Source organism: Purpureocillium takamizusanense, chromosome 10, assembly GCF_022605165.1.
Source record: "Purpureocillium takamizusanense chromosome 10, complete sequence".
NCBI lineage: Eukaryota > Fungi > Ascomycota > Sordariomycetes > Hypocreales > Ophiocordycipitaceae > Purpureocillium > Purpureocillium takamizusanense.
This window is the reverse complement of record NC_063077.1, coordinates 610,555-627,142: the sequence shown is the minus strand read 5'-3', so window position 1 is coordinate 627,142 and position 16,588 is coordinate 610,555. Positions and strand designations below refer to the sequence as shown.

General features: G+C 59.2%; 2 protein-coding genes across 2 annotated transcripts; one reads left to right on the top strand and one right to left on the bottom strand.

The window, feature by feature from the left end:
* The first annotated feature begins 4,462 nt into the window (after positions 1–4,462).
* Positions 4,463–8,398, top strand: SKS1 (Serine/threonine protein kinase). The gene is made up of 4 exons (XM_047991389.1): positions 4,463–5,508; positions 5,584–5,859; positions 5,963–7,092; positions 7,172–8,398. The coding sequence occupies exons 3-4, from the start codon at positions 6,411–6,413 to the stop codon at positions 7,996–7,998; spliced, it is 1,509 nt and encodes a 502-aa protein (XP_047847401.1). The 5' UTR covers positions 4,463–5,508; positions 5,584–5,859; positions 5,963–6,410; the 3' UTR covers positions 7,999–8,398.
* A 5,915-nt stretch (positions 8,399–14,313) lies between these two features.
* Positions 14,314–16,146, bottom strand: JDV02_009710 (uncharacterized protein; the record flags this gene model as incomplete). The annotated part of the gene is made up of 1 exon (XM_047991388.1): positions 14,314–16,146. One exon carries the CDS (start codon positions 16,144–16,146, stop codon positions 14,314–14,316), a length of 1,833 nt encoding a protein of 610 aa, XP_047847400.1.
* Positions 16,147–16,588: the final 442 nt, after the last annotated feature.

Genomic DNA, 16,588 nt, shown 5'->3' with positions numbered 1-16,588 from the left:
TTATCCCCCCCTTTACAGCAGCCAACACCAGGCCACGGGGCCGTTGGACGGCGGGCGGGCTTGGAGGCAGCGTTCAGCTGAGGACGAGTCAGCAGCCACTCCGGGCAAACCACGGCGGCGGGATGCGGCATGGCGAGGTGTGATGGGCAGTCAGTCGGCCCACGGACGGTCTCAGTGCCACGAACCTCACGGCACCGCCATTGGCTTCAGCCAGGCGGGAAGCCTCCAAGTCGTCGGTTTGCTCAGTCTGACTGACATCTGTGCGCTCCTTGCAGCACAACCAACGCTTGTCATATCGATATACCAGAGCACTGGCCAATAGCGAGTCTGCCGGACACGCAAGTGGCGCCGTGCAGCGACTAACACACGCACGCCCGCCTCTGGACGCTGGCCAAGGTGCCTTGGGCCCCTGGGTCCCACGCGTGTTGCTCCCTTCGAGAAGCCAACCGCAGACGATATCGAAAGTCGGAAGAAGCAAAGCAAACCGCCTCGCTGACCGACCATTGTACGGTGCTGCACCGGCCATGCGTCGATGCATTTTTGGGGGGGGGGGGGGTCATCCCACCTGGAACAAGAGCATGACGCTGCCGGCGGTTCAGTTTCACGTCGTGCCCCCTTTGGTGCCACGGCTGCCCGCGCGCCAGGCCGGTAGAAAGAGCACCGGACGTGCTGCGACCTGGGTGAAGAGGCCGGAGCGGTGCCGCGGTGCAGGTGGTTTGGCGGCTCATCAGGGCATTTGAGAAACGCAGCAGGCACAGCATCGGTATCAAGCTCAGCCCTGGGCCCAGTCGAAACGCTCTCGAGGCACCGGACGGCGAGATCGACCTGCGGATCGTAATGCTGCCGGCCAGCAGGTGGTCCGTGTGTAAGCGCCGCTGGCAAGGACCAGGGGGCTGGCCCGAGAGGCCCAACAGTTGTCCGTGGGCGTCATCACTTCGCAGCCACCACGGCGCCGGGGCCGTGCGCGGGCGGCACCGTGTTTGGTCAAGGGCAGCTGGAGCGGGCATGATGGCGAGCGTGTGAGTGACTGCTGTTGCGCAGGCGGCCGGGGGTCCTGCTGGCCTGGGCCTGGGTCCGTGTTTGTTCCGGTGGGCGGCTGATGCTCGATCGTCGGCTCCCCACGTCAGAGATTAGATGAATGGAATTTCGACGAAACGAGGTGGCAGATGAAGCACCGGCCGTACGCTATCGAAGTGCAGGGTGGAGACAGGCGGCAGGCGATGGCTTGGATGGCTGGCCGGCTGGTGCTGCAGGGAGGCCGGGGCCAATTAGTGGTTTGCTGGACAATGGAGAGAGAGGCTGACGACGGAGCAGATCTGGCGCGAGGCCCGAAGAGGACAAGGTGGACTTGCCTGATGGTGGGCGGCTTCCGTGGCTGGCGCGTGTTGCCTGCAGTTGGAGCAGACCTACTAACTACCTACACGGTGCTCGGGTTCATTACAGTGGGTGGTCGCCCCTGGGCTGCCGGGCTGTTCACGGTGGGGGGTACGTGCCTGAGAAGCAGCTGCCCACGGTACTAACCTTGGTACCTTAGTACTGTACGTTTGCATGCCTCATCAGCACATCACGATGGATACGTAGGTGGGAGCCCGGACCTGGCACTCGGCTTTGTTGCAGAAGGCGCGGGAACTCACCGACAGACCGGTTCACTGCCGGGCAGGGTACGTACGCACGCAAGACGTGCACTGTTTCCTGGATGCCACCGTCTGCTGAGGGTAAGTTGTTTGGTTGGTGCAAGCTTCAGAGCCTGCACAGTCCAAGGCAGATGCCAGGCAGCCCAGCCAGGCAGCCCAGCCAGGCAGCCCAAGCCGCCAGCCTCGAGTTGCAAAGCCAAAAACACAAAGAAAAGTAAAAGAAGACAAGAGGCTTTGCCGTCATGTGCGCGACACGAGTGACTGCACTGCAGCAGCCTGTCGTCGGAAGATCAGGAACAACCTAGCAGGGGGGTCGCATGCGGGCGGGCTTGTGCGTAACAGGAAGCGCCCCGTCCGTAACGCTCAAACAAGGGCGCGCAGACCGCTATTCTGCCTGTTTCGCCTGGCCGGCTGCTCTTCAACTGTACCGCCTGCAAGGCAGTACTGCAGTAGCAGTGCGTGCCTGTGACCACGCGCCAAACGCCCGCCGCAGCACGCGCAAGGTACTGGACGCGCTACAGCACCCCGACACCCACCTCACCTACAGCCTGAGTTGACCTCGCACGGCGGCGGCGTCAGCGCCGATGCGCCAGCGTTGGAGCCGCCATGGGAGCCGCCAGTCATCATCACCGATGTGCAGGAGGCTAATGGTCATCCGCTGCATTGGCCTGCCTGCCTTGACTGGCTGCCTGAGGTGCTTCCCATGCAGGCAGGCAATAGATGCCACTCACTGCCTCATCAGGCGCCATTCGTCGATGGCTGCAGTGGTGCCGGTACGGCAAGCGCGGGTGAAGGAAGGGTGTAAGCATGGAGGTTCTCCGTGGTATGAGTCCGGGGTGTGAGGCGTCTGGACACTAGCGCGTGGTACCTGAGTGTCTCCCCCGGGTCGCGTGCCTGACCTCCCATATCCATCTGCGCAGTTGGTGCAGTTCTTCTTGAGCAGCAGCTCGGTTGCAAGTGCGGTGGTGCGCGCCTGCCAGGGATTATTCCGCCCCCCTAATTACCAAAGTGCAGCACGATCATCATCCAATCCGATGCAATCCAATCCACAGCAGCAGGAGCGGCGACAGGCAGGAGCGAGGGGATGGATCCAGCATGCCATCCCCGCCCCGCCGCTCCTGGGAAACAAACACTCGGCCAATTCTACTGGGCCGTCGAACTGCGTGGTGCATCATCGTCAATATCGTCTTCCCCACCGCCAACTCAAAAAAAAAAAAACACACACACACACACACTCAGACGTTGAGACAAGCGACTCAGTGTGACCCGCTCCGACGGCACTCTCGCAACCCAGCTGCCAGCCAGCCGAGCCAAATGAGCACGGACACGCCCCATTTCCCACAAGCACTCATACAGTACGTGCCTTAGTAGGCATACTAGTAAGTTGGTAGCATGGCCGGCATGGTGCACCAGACACTTGCCGACGACGACGACGACGACGACGACGACGACGACGCAACGTCCAGATGGTACTTCTCACGTCGTAGTAGCACCGGATGGACAGAGCGTCTCGGCCCACGGCCCCCAGTTTGCCGGACCCCGGCTCATGATAGTTTACGTACAGGGTCTGTCGCCGTTAATCAAAGCGATACATAGTGGCCCGGGGTGCTGCAGCGCAAGCCGGAGCTCACGGTTGACGATTGATGATCCTCCTGGCCTCGCCCATCGCCCGTCCCTGCGCCTCGAGACCTTGGCGTGCTGCGTACCGCCGCCCGCTCGCCGTGGCCTTGGCCGTTGGCGTCGCCTCGGATGCAACAGCCCAAGGAATGGATGCATGCGCTAGAGCACTCTCGCTGCACACGACCGCCAACGAAAAACTTGGCGTGCCATGCCTGCCAGCGAGGAGATTACCAGCGCCGCCCATTGGGCGCCCTCTTCTCTGCAGCCCCGTCCCCGACACGGCGCACAACAGCCTCACTGTCCGGCGCCAGCGGGGCCACGACTCTGCAATCCCTGGACCGACACACGAGGCACCGCGAGGCTGCCCGCAGGATGGAGACGTCGTCATCTGGGATGGTGTTGTGCGCGACCGGGATCCGGCTCAGCCATTTCCAATCACCTTGCGCCGTCGCCAGCAGGCCGCCCTTCTGGACCATCCACGTCTGTGTTCCCCAGAGCCAGGTGCCGAGCTGCGAACGGACTTGTCCTCGTTCTCGTCGTCGTCGCCGTCAGTACGCTCCTTGCCGACCTCCCGTCTCCTCGACCAGCCCCAAGTCCGTGATGAGGCGATTCCTGACGGCGCAATCTTCAAGCCCCGTTGTTTCTGTTCTGACCCCCCCGCGAGCCGCTTCTGTTTCTGGCACGCAGGCTCATCGCGGTCGTCTTGGGACCGAGAGACGACCAAGGCCCTCTTTGATGCTCGCCATGATCCACTAGCCAGTACTCATGCCGCTCAATTTTTGGCAACGTGGCCCAACCAGCCGGCGATCCAGGGTCCTCTGGTCTCCTCAGTCTAACAGCAGACATCACTGCCCTGGCCTGGCCGGCTTCAAGGGCCTGGCTGGGTGTCGGGAGAGGGGGCTCTACTCTCTGCACTGTTGAGCGGCAAGCGTGACAACGTCTGCCCGCCAGCCAGCCAGCCAGCCAGCCAGCGTCAAGGGGACTGGACTGGCACGGCTCCTGGATGTTTGGGGCGGGCTCTCGTCCCCTCCACACGCTGCTGCAGCGGCTGCCTGCTAGCGGTTGTGACAGGCTGTGCATGACGGATCCAGCCACTCAGACGCGTCAGGAGTGGCGACGATCCTTCTGATGCACCGTCTCCAGAGGGGGTGGCCAAGCATGCCCATTGGATGACCTTGGCTTCCTTGGGCGAATAATCGACGCGGGCATGTGGATATGGCTGGGGCGAGCGACAAGGCGATGCAGATGCAAACTGCCGGTCCGCCCGAGCTTCAGTAACCTTCCCGACGAGCCCGGACAGAGGCTGTGGAAAGCCGTCGCCGATCTGCGCCCAGACCCATCCCATCTGTCGTCCGCCGCCGCCGCCGACGCCGCAGACCGACCCGTCCAACAAAGGCCAAAGTCAAAAGATCTGGTGCATCACCAGCCGACTGGCAGGTTGGTGCATGCATGGCGTGAAGCGCGTGGGAAAGGAAAGAAAAAAAAAAGAGCGTTGCTCCATTCGGTCTGGCCTGGCTCATGAGGCAGCATCTGCATCGCATTGGGAACATGACCCACGTTCGTCAGTCTCAGACGGGGTCACAACCGGCCGAGGGGGGGCCATGACTTCATGCATTCCGGCCCACCAGCAAGGGAAACACGGTGGTGGCCGCTGTGCTGGCCGGCGCCTGTCTCGCGGGCCTGCCGCATCTGGGGGACAATCACAGTGAGTGCCTAGCTCTGCCTGCTGCATCCGAATTCCAGCGATGCGCTCTGTGAGGTCTGGCGCCCGTTGCGTGCCATGCCCCAACGCCCGCCTTCCTGTCTGCCCGGCCGGCTGGTGCAGGGCCGCCACGCGGGACGGGATCGAAGCAAGCCCCAGCGAGGCGTGTTCTGTTCGGGGTCCTGCGACGCCCCGTCGGTGCTCGCGGGCACAAGGAGAGAGCAACGCAACGTCAGATGGCGGACACGGCAACGACGACGAGAAGGAGTCCCATGCCGGTCATGAGTGTCGTACGCCACGGTCCAGACTGGGAACACCCGACAGGCGAAGAGAAGAGCGTCCCAGTTCGCCGCCGCCGGGACGGAGAGTGAATCAGTCTGTGACGATGGACTGCCTGACTGACTGACTGGCTGGCTGGCTGGCGGCCGGGCGGCATGTTGGCCTCGCCCTCGTCTCCTTGGGGTGGCGTGGGTCTGGCGTTCGCCCAGAAGGCAATGGCAAAAATTGGCTGCGGCCCATGACACACTGAAGAGGGTGGACCACTCGGCTCAGGTGTGTGTCAGACTCTGCCTGCTCTCGTATATTGCTCACCAGCGTCACCATGATATGGATCCCTGCCCTCGCTAGTGAGGTCGACCCATCCGTCGACCCATCCCTGGCCGCCGCCCCCCTCCACGGACCATCCACCAGCATGCTTTCGAGGCGGGCGGGCGAACCTTGCGGCGCAGTGTTAAGAATAGCTGCTGCATTAGCCTGGCCTGGCATACCCACACTTCCGCCCACCCACCCCTGCCGGCCAAGACAGGCTGCTAGCGCTTCCATGTCATCAGTCTTTGCGTCCATTCTGATGAGGCCTGTGGATCCCGTCTCCTGCGGTGCGTGTACCACGCAATCGGCTGGTCGGTACGTACTGCCCGCCTCCATGTGGAGCATGCCCGCCCGTTTCGTTATCAACCTCTGGTTGCCCGCACCACGCCCGGCCTTGGGGGACTTACATGCAGCACAGTCCGTACCTGCTATCGACCTCTTCACGACGTTCCTTCAACCTCCCTCGGCCAGCCCTCTCGCCAAAGAGTCGCCCTTGCGCTCTCCCCGCAAGAAGCCTCCAACCTCTTTGCACCCTACCGAGCAGAGACGCCCTTTGCCTCCTGCTCCTCCCTTCCATGCCCTTGACCCGTTGATTCGGCCCTCAAGGATATCCGTCGCGACGTTTGGCCGTTCCCCATATACAGGAGTATCCAGCCGCCCATTTTCTAATATCTCGGAACCGGATTCCTTCTGCTCTCCTCTACCTTGGACATACCTTCGACTCGTTGCTGGCGGCTTTTCTCTTTCTCACTTGTTGTCTTCTTAAAATTTTCTTTTGGTGTATTCCCCAAAAGTTCCCTTTCCCCGGCGGCCCAGAGGACCGTTGAAGAAGCCACTTGGAAAGCATATCAGCGCAGCCGCATAACATGCAGCACCATGTCCCCTTCGGATATCCCACGCCTCCTGCCTCCCCCGCCTACGACAACCTGAAATGCAGCATCCCGCCTGCATTTGCGACAAGGCCCTACCAGACGCGATGCGTCCCTTTGGCTCCTGAAGACAGACTGGGCAGCCTGCTCGAAGGCAAGTTGCAGTTGACCAACATCCTGGGGACTGGCGCCTACGGTGTTGTCTACTCTGCTGTCGACATCAAGACGGGCGTCCGTTACGCCGTCAAGTGTCTGAGCAAGTTCAATGCCGATGGGACTCCCCTGGAACGCCGCCAGGTTGAATACCAGCAGCGGGAGATACGGCTCCACTATCTTGCGTCTGCCCATCCTAACGTGGTGTCGATGCTCAAGATTGTGGACAACCCGGACTGCATCTATGTCATCCTGGAGTACTGCCCCGAGGGCGACCTTTTCCTCAACATCACCGAGCTGGGTCAGTACGTTGGAAAGGACGCCTTGTCCAAGAAGGTCTTTCTTCAGATCCTGGACGCCGTGGAGCACTGCCACAAGCTCGGAATCTTCCACCGTGACCTGAAGCCGGAGAACATTCTCGTCACAGACAATGGAGAGACGGTGAAGCTGGCTGACTTTGGCCTGGCCACTGCCAACGACCGATCCGAGGACTACGGATGCGGCTCTACCTTCTACATGAGTCCAGGTAATTCTCGGCCTCCGCTTGTTTCGTTGTTCCTTTCTGGCAGACAAACTGACCGCGTCTCGCTTTTCTCGTCTCACAGAGTGCCTGGATCCCTCAACAGCAAAGCCTTACTACATGTGTGCTCCCAACGATGTCTGGTCTCTAGGAGTTATCCTGGTAAACCTGACGTGTGGCCGCAACCCATGGAAGCAGGCCTCTTTCCAAGATTCCACCTACCGGGCCTATGCTCGCTCCCGGGACTTCTTGAAGACGATCCTTCCGTTGACGGATGAACTCAACGACATCTTGGCCCGCATCTTCAACCCCATGCCCGAGTTTCGGATCACGTTGTCGGAACTGCGATCCAGGATTATGGCCTGCCACCACTTCACCATTCCCCCCATGGGAGCTATGCCATTGCCGACACCACCCTCCACTCCACCGCACATCACCGAATACGTTTCGAATGAGGACGCGATTGTTGACGACTACGACTACGACGCGCCCCTCTCACCCGCCTCAACAACATCAGACGAAGGCTCGCTTGCCTCGAGCGTGTCTACGATTGATGATTTGGACGAAGACTTCATCCAGGAGCAGCAGGACATTGCCCAGGACTATGTGCCACAGACATACGAACCTGAGGAACCCGTGGACCTCCCCATGTATCATGGCCAGGAGTTTGTGCCGCAGCATTATATGGGCCCGGTTTCCAATCCGCTTCAGGTACACGTCCCACACCAGCCCATGCCCTGCCAACAGGTGCCGGTGCCTATACAAGCACCAGTCCCGGTGCAGCCCTGTCAGCCACGATCATTTTTCCCTCTGTGGGAAGTTGTCAAATACGTTCAACAGGTCCCCATTATGCAGCACTCTGTTGCACTCCATCAGGTTCCCTTCCTGCCGTCGTTTCAAGGTTGCTATTGAGTTGTCGACTCCAGCTGTCGATGACTTGGCTTCCGCATTGAGTCGGTAGTGTCCTGGACCTTCGGATGGAATGGGGTCGACCCCGAGGCTTCTCGTCCCCCAAGGCCCCTTGAGGGTTCCTCATGGATCATTTATAATGCCACGTTTGCCACCAACCATCGAATCGGGCGTGTTTGTCCCCGGTTCGGAGGTGTCACATCCACTTCACGTGAAAAAGCGCTCCAAAACTGGCTGGATTGCCAATAGAGCGGGAAAAGCGCCAAAATACTTCGATTCAACGCACTTGTACCTATTGGCCACACTATTCTCCGCTTCGCTGTCACTTTTTATGTTTCACTCAACTTCACACGCAAATTCTTTTGGGTCGTTATAGCGAGGAGTTCTGCTACCGTCGAAGGGGGGGGGGGGCCATGTGTGTCTGTCCCCAGGCTTCCGTTTGGATGTTGCAGAAGATGCATCCAAATGCCTCTGCAGTTCGGCGCTTTTGGAAAGAGCGGGAGTTTATTGTCTTGTTGCTTGCTGGAACGAGACAGGATACGGCCGTGAGAGTTACGACACACCAACATATTTTAATCGCCAGCCCGCGAAGCCACGCTCACGACCTTGTGAGGTGACTGGGTTTTGACGGAAACACTCACTCATCGAGACGAGGTTGGGATACCGGTCTCACTTTTTTCTTTGGATATTTCTTGGCTTGGCGATGTCACAGCACATCGCAACCAAAACGGACAGGGACTGGGAACGGATTACGGTGTTCTTGTTTCCGAGACACAGGATAGAAAGAAGGGCTCATATAGCCCCCGCACGACCTGGTTCGGTCGATGCGGCAGAACACGTTGGGGTACAAGTAGGGAAAGCCGCTTGACTGGCATGTCTGCGGTGTGAATAGCGCAAATCATACGTTGATACCTCCCCACAGAGTTCATTCAAAAGTGCGTGCGTGCGTGTGCGAACTTAGTGAGTTTGTGTGAAGCAGAATTGTTGTTGCCAATGATTGAGCGGCCGGATGCTGGCCCGCACTTTTGCCCTCGCACAACTCAGCTGGCAGCCGTGCAAGGTGGATTGTTTACTGCCACGACAGCCTCTTCTCGGCATCGCGATTCCTGTGCCACGCCAGATGTCAACTACCGGGCGGAGCCTCGGACGCACAGAATCTAGACCCATCTGGACTGCGGTTCATCCGTAATAAGCCAGGCGGGACCAACCAGTGCGGGAACCTTTTTCTCTTCTCCCTTTTTTTCTTTTTTCCCTGTTCTACGCCGCCTCGAAGTCTAAACAGCACAGAAAGAAAAGGCCGTATGGCATTCCCGCTACTAGTTACTAACTACGACGTACCTTATCTTGGCTTACGTGCGTGCGTGCGTGCGTGCGTGCGTGCGTGACTTCGTATACGGTACGTATATACGAAATCACAACCAGACAAACGCTTATTACGTGGAGCCAAGCTCGCGCGCGCTACGTTGGCGCTCCCGCGGGCGCGAAAGAGGGCGAGGGAAGGCACCGCCGGGATGGAAACTCCTGCGGGAAGGGGGGGAGGGGAGCCGGCTTTTTGGGGCCTAGTACGGATAGGTGTTGATGGGTATGGATGGGACCCGATGATGAGGAGCGCAGACGAGACCAGACGCCTCCCGGTATGGCAGGGAAGTGTGGCGCCACCAATGGTCGGCTGGCCGGCTAATGTTAATGGTGGTAGTAATGTCTGTGTGTGGTGTGTTTGTGTGTGTGTGCACCGTATCTCTATCTCCCTGTCTCATGTTTCGAGACAATAGGGTAGTACGAAGCACGGTATGAAGTGGCACAAAAGTCAGTGATGGTAACTACTGCAAGGTAAGTTACGAAAGCCGAGCGAGGACCGACCGGGTGGGGCCGGGAGGAGACAGAGAGACCGGAGAAGAAGGGTTGTCTTTTGTCGGCGGACGCGAGACCAGACGCGGACTTGATTGATACGTGGTGGCTAGGTAGGAGCTGCTGCTGCTGCTGCCGCTGCGCCGAGAGGTGGCGTGGTGCAATGTGCGCGAGGAGGCGGAGGAGGGAGCAGGCAGGTCAGCTTGGCCTCTCTCTCTTTCTCCGGTCGTGGGAGCGTGCCGGCCGTGACGGCGGGCGGCTGCCACTCTCCGCGGCCCCCGGTGTGAACGCGTGTGTGGTGGCAGTGGTGATGCTGGTGGTGGAGGCGACGCCAAGCGGAGGTGGGAGGGTCACGGGGAGGTAGATGTGCAAGACCCGAGGGACAGGAAAGGAGGGGAGGGAAGTGTGTGTGTGTGTGTGTGTGTGTGTCTGGTGGGCTCTGGGCGTTTCGGCTGGGCTTGCTCGGCGCCCCGCGGTGGTTTGGCTTGGTAGGATGGGCTTGACTGGGTTTGGCTTGGCTCTTTGGGTTTGGTTTCGCGGCTTTTGGGGGGGTCGTGGCGTGTGGTCGCGCCGAGATGGAGGAGGATGAGGATGGGGGGATGAGGAGGAGGAGGGCGGCGATGGTGGCGGTGGGCTGTGAGGTTCTGGCTCTGGCTTTCCGAAGTGTGGTACGGACGGCATCCCGGCAGGGCTCGGCCTTGGGGGTTGGGGAGGGGGACGGTAAGAGAAGCAGCAGCAGCAGCGCAGTACGAAGTACAGTGCGTCGAGGGAAGAAGACTAATAGGAAGCAAGACGTGATGGCCCGTGGCGTTGATTCGATGGAGAAAGAAGCCACGCGCATCTTTGGCCTCGTTGATCGGATTCCTGGCCTTCCCCCTCTGCATCCCCCTCTGCATCATCAAATCGGACCATGCTCTTGGCCCCCCCCCCTTCCCTCCGGGGCGACGCGAGGCCGGCGAGGAGAGCATGGAGGGCTATCTCGCCTTGTCGAGTTGGCGATGCGGACGTGTTAGCGCTGCAACCTCTTTGTTCCCGGGGAGAGGCTGGGAGGCGAGGCGAGGCGAGGCCGGGATGGATGGATGGATGGATGGTGGGAGGGTGAGGGGGACACCCGAATGGAGTTTTGGGAAGAGGTCGGCGGCGGACGGCCGAACCTACGAGGGCGAGGAGCGGCGGCGGCGGCGATGCAGAGCAAGCACGTAGCAGAGAGGAGGAGGAGGAGGAGGAGGAGGAGGTTCACGGACAGTGGGGGCAGTCTGTGTGCGTGAGTGTGTGTGAGTGTCTGTCTGTGCGATGTGATGTGTGTGACGCTTGACTTGGTGGTTGACGCCGCCACCCTTTGCGTAGCTACTGCTACTACTACTACGTCTTACATCTACCGCGAGGAGAGATGATCTGCGGGCGACGGGAAGTCAACACGTCGCAACGGAGGGGCGGGCGCGGGGGCGGCGATGTAGAGAGAGAGAGGGAGAAGGGCCTGATCGATGCCCACATGCAAGACGACGCTCTGCGCAGCGCCTGCCGTCCAAGTGCCGAGACGTGCTGGGGGCGCCGCGCGACGTCGTCGTCGTCGCCGTCGCAACGGTCAGTTCGATGCTGCAGCGCGCTTCCCGAGCCGAGGCGCTACGTACTCCGTGGAGGAGTGATCACCACGAGGGACTTGTACCCTTTCGGGGGAAGTATGTAAACCTAGGCAACTTTCTTACTTTGTTAGTCAACTCCACGGCTGGCTGGCTGGCTGGCTGGCTGGCTGGCTGGCGGCGGCGGCGGCGGCGATAGTGATGACGACTACATGGACATATGCCGGCACCGACGTACCGCTACGTGTACTTGTGTATTGCTGATGTCGGGAAGGCGTGAGAGGAGTTGGCGCAATCCGAGTAGTATTGTACGTACTGTAGGCATCCCTCTCTGCGCACTGACATAGTAGAGAGACTGTCAAGAGTCGAGACTGAACTTGTTAGCGGGTTGGTGGGGTTGGCTCTCTCGTTAGGTCGGGGGTTGTCTGTGCCCTCGCAGATTGGCCCCCAAGTTCTCGGACGGAAACAACAAGACTCGCTCAAGGTTCGATGTAGAGACATAGACTTGAGAGAAAGGAGAGAGAGAGAGAGATAGAGACCGTGAGATTGGCTGGCGTGGTTGGGGAGCCCAAGCACCCTGGGGCCAACAGGGAACTTACTTGGCTTGTTGACTTATTAAAGTGCGTGCGTCAGCACTCAGCAGCAGTAGTCGTTGGCCAGCTCTCTGGCGTGATGCAGTGCTGCATTGCATGTGCATGTGCATGTGCATATGCACATGCATGTGTGTGCAGCCAAAAAGTTGAAAAGCAACCCGCAGCTCAGTGGAGGAGGGCGGGAGCGAGCGGAGGCGGCGGGCGGGATCTGGACCAAACAGACGGCGGGCGGGTAGTAGTACCGGTGGTTGATGATTGGGACGATGGTTATGCACGTTGGGAGGAGCTTCTGCTGATGCGGGTTGTTAGAGTAATACTGGACTGTCGAGACCCCAGTGAGAGGGCCGCCCTCTCGCATATATGCGGGTGCGAGGGCTTGCTGGGCAGACTTGAGGGCCTGCCTGGGACCAGGATGATGATGATGATGATAATGATGCTCGTGAAGGATGGGCGGGAGCGTCTGGGGGACATGCCCTACGGCGAGGTTGTTGGTGACTGAAGTGTTCCTGGGAAACATGTTCGCTATGGAGACACGGGACATGACTCGTGTGCCGGCTCTATGGAAGAGTGAGGGCCGATGACTGTGTGGAGTCACCTGCCTCTTCGCATATATCTCTCCCGAGCAAACGTGTATAGGCCCCGCAGACGGCCCCTCCCCCCTTTATGTTGGCTGCGCGAGTCGTGAACATGCGCGGCACAATATAATATCGCGTCCTTTAATCGCGGGCCCCGCGCAGCGATCCACACGCGGTGACGACGATCAACCGACGACGAGCAAACGATCACCACTACTACCAGCGACACAGAGAGCGCGGCCGCCCCTGAAGACCACGCATGTCTTTTGCTAGGTGTCTTTCTCGGCCCCGAGCGTACTGCGCTCGCCATGTGCCAACAGGCCTGCTCGTCACTTGCATGCCTACGTGCCGAGATATGCGAAATGTACAAAACACGTTACATGCATCAGGGATATGTACAGTATGCTAGCTGAACGTGCGCGCCCGGGAATCTGCCTGTCTTCTTGAGATGTCGCACACGGCATGCGGCGAGATGGTCATCGTGTCTGGATGCATGGTACACGTTGCGTACATCAGCGTACACAAGGAAGGCTAATGAGCCGTCTGCTGACAGTGGCGGCGGCCGCCACGAGCATCTACCGGAGGTGGTAGTAGGCACCAGGTAGTTTAGGTGGTATGCGTCTGCGGGTATCCTGTCCGTACAGGAGCCGTTAGATGGCGGTATGCAACACACGCCGTGCGCTGCATCTATGTACGTATGAAGCAGTAGAAGCTTTGCAGGTATGCACGTATCGTAACGAGAACGCGTGTCCGTCGCAGTCAAGACACTTGATCGAGCCTCAGAAAGGAAAGGAGGAGGAAGAGAGGCGGGGAGGGGGGCAGCTCGCATGCACGCACGCAGCTCGCATCGCGCGACGACGCCTCGTTCCTCTCTTGAGTTGGTTATTTTGTGCGCGTGTGGACGCCCCCGAGCGTGTCTGTATGTACAAAGTACGAAGTGTGTGCAGCAGGGAAGCAGCTGCAGACGGCGTTCTTTGTGTTCCCGGCGCCCGCTCCCTCCCTCCTCCTCCCAGGCTGTTGCTTGTTCGTCTCCTCCTCGGAACGGAGGTTGGAGGCGCAGGCGGCCGCGGGAGACGCCTGCATATGCACATGCATGATGGCGCGTTGCACGCCGGGTGCGGCCTGGACGCTACTTACCTACCTCCCCTTTCTTATCGCATCTGTTCCATCTGCCAAGTACTTTCATACTTCACATGCGTGTGGTATCGTAGTACAGCATCATGCTCACCCTCTCTCCAATGGGCTCACCTACGTGTGCACTTTTATCGGCAGGGCCCAATCAGCAGAGCCCCTGGACAGTGAGTCTTTACATGCGTAGTTCCTGTTGCTGTGTGCGACTTTACGATAGACACGAGCGTGAGTGATGTGTGGGACGCAGCGGAATCGGGAGGAGGGGCGGGTTCCGTGTCCAACAGCTGAGGGCATTGCTCGACCTTGATAAACGTCGTGTGGCCTAAGAGGCAGCGTGAAGGATGCCGTAGTTTTAATTCAACGCCCAAATAGCGACTGTGGGGATGCGTCGCGAACTATTGACTGATCGCAGTCACAAATCGGCCGCTAGTTACCTGACTATACACCTAAATATTGGCTCCGCCTCCAAGTCCGTACAAACAATAAGAAGATTTGATAGAAGAGGAGAGAACTTGAGAAAGGACTCCCCTCCACCAACAAGGCTGTTGTCGAAACACGGGTACCACGTGCCTCTCAGTGAGGCAGCATAGCTCAGCTGCTGCCGCCCCAGATCTGCATGACTTGGTCCCCCTCTGGCCCTGGTGCGTCAACAACTTGGGACTGTTGAGTTGTGTCTTCCTCGGCAGCGGCTGGGAGAATCTCTCGCGATTCTGCGGCATTACCATCGTCGTGAAATATCCTCGACCCATCCTCACTGCTCGCCATGGGAGACTTGGCTTTGGGTTTCTCACCAATCTCCAAGATGTAGCGGGCCACCTCTAAAGCCTCACTGTTTCCCTTCTTCCCAATCTTCTTCAGATAGGACACCGCTGACCTTCCTTGGTGATCCCTGACGTTCACGTCCACGGGGATGTTCCCAGGCGGCATGCTCGAGAACCTCGAGGACAGCTCGTTGAAGGACCTCTTGACCGCCGACCTAACAGCGTAATTGTTGCTCGCCAACAAGATGAGCACCACGACCGTATCGCTATGCCCTTGCTGCGCGGCATGTATGAGCGCCGTCTTCCCTTCAAAGTCTTTGGTGTTGGGATCCGCACCACCCTGGCTTACCAGGGCGGCAACAACATCAATGTGGCCCTGCGCTGCGGCGTAGCTCAGAGCAGTACGTCGCTTGGCGTCCTTGCTTTGCACGCCTGCGAGACGCCTCTTGGCAAGGAGGACCTGGACCGTCTTGAGATGCCCGCCTTCGGACGCGTGCGAGAGCGGGGTTCGACCGTCCCCGTCGTGTGCGTCGGCCTGGAAGCCCTCTTCCACCAACACCTTCACAGCAACATTGTGGCCCTCTCGGGCTGCGATGTGGAGAGGCGACAATAGCGATAGCCCCTCGGCGCCTGGGCCTGGCGCCCTCAGTTGAACAGCACCGCCGTCCAGGCGGATAAGTCTCCGTATCACGTCGACGTTGCCTCTGTAAGCCGCTAGATGGAGTAGTGTCTGGCCGTCGCCGCTTGCCCGCGTCGTGCTCGCCCCCTTCTCCCACATAAGCATGATGATGGCGTCGCTGTCGCTCTCGCATCCGCAAAAGAGTGGAGAGCGCCCGGCTTTGTCGAGCTGGTTTGGATCTGCGCCTTCCAGGAGCAGGAGTCGCACCGCGTCCGTGTGGCAGCCGTACGCCGCGTGATGAAGCGGCGACATGCCATTGTCGTCTTGATATCGGAGATTGGCGCCCCTTTGGCGGAGAAGGCGAATGATGTCGGTGAACCCACGTTTCGAAGCTTCAATGACAGCTGGGCCGAGCTCAACGGCCTCGGGGCTGGAATCGACCCCGGGCGTCTCGTCGATCATCTCACACAAAACATCTACCAGAACCGCGTAACCACAAGAGGCAGCGATGCAGATGCCGTTGGACAACTGCTCCGAAGACCACTTGGCAATGCCGAAAGCAAGGGAGCCAAGGAGTACGCTCCGTTCGCTGGCATAGTCCAGCGTCGTGCGGCCCAAGCCGTCGGCAATCAAGGGCAAAGCTTTGCTCTCCGCACGGCTCTTCTTTGAGTATGAGGCACCGTCAAGGGAGCTCCCAGATTCCCGGGCACCGTCTGGTGGCTCGTCGGGCGCGGTTTCAGTCTCAGCGATCATCTGGACAAATGCGATGAGCGCATCTTCAGACCAGTTCTCGATGAAATGATGTAGAGGCGTCTTTCCGTCCTTGTCTCTCACCTCCAACTCGTCTTGGCTGAAAGTGAAGAGTTTCTTGAGATTCATGCCCGATGTGCTCAGACCAAAGGCATTGACGTCGACATCATCGTTGAGCTCCCAGTCCCATGGCAAACCCCTGACGGGCTCATGGCGGAATGGCTCTTCGTCGCCATTGCTTTCAAAGCCCACATCCTCCGCTTCAGATCGGCTTCTCGATAATATACCTTCCATTATAAGGCTGGAAAAGCTTTCGCCTTCAAACAAGTCGAATAGAACATGACGATCGTAGAGTCCTGGTGAACAGAAGCACACGTGAAATGGACTCCTGTTCCAGCTGTCCCGCGCAACTGCCCAAGCTTCCTTCGTGGACCATTTCCCGAACGCAACTGTGAGACCAAAGTATGCTGCGAAGTGACGACTTCCAAAGCCACGAGGATAATCGTCGTATCCCTGTGGAGTAATAGACGTTTTGTAGCAAGTGACATGCAAAATCTGACTCATGGTGTCGAGAAGGGAGTCGTTTTCTAGTATCAAATGCACCGACTCTCTATCCCTGGCTGCATCAAGGTGCACACCCCAATTCTGTGCCACGTACTTTGCAAATGGAAGCTTCTGGACCATATCGTCGTAATCGGCTTGCGAAGTGAAGGGCCCGGCAGCGATAGTTTTACTC

Excerpts from the sequence above, each read along its gene's own strand:
- SKS1 (XM_047991389.1), top strand. The coding sequence starts at position 6,411 with ATGCAGCACCATGTCCCCTTCGGATATCCCACGCCTCCTGCCTCCCCC. Across the intron at positions 7,093-7,171 it reads TACCTTCTACATGAGTCCAG|AGTGCCTGGATCCCTCAACA; the intron begins GTAATTCTCGGC and ends CTCGTCTCACAG.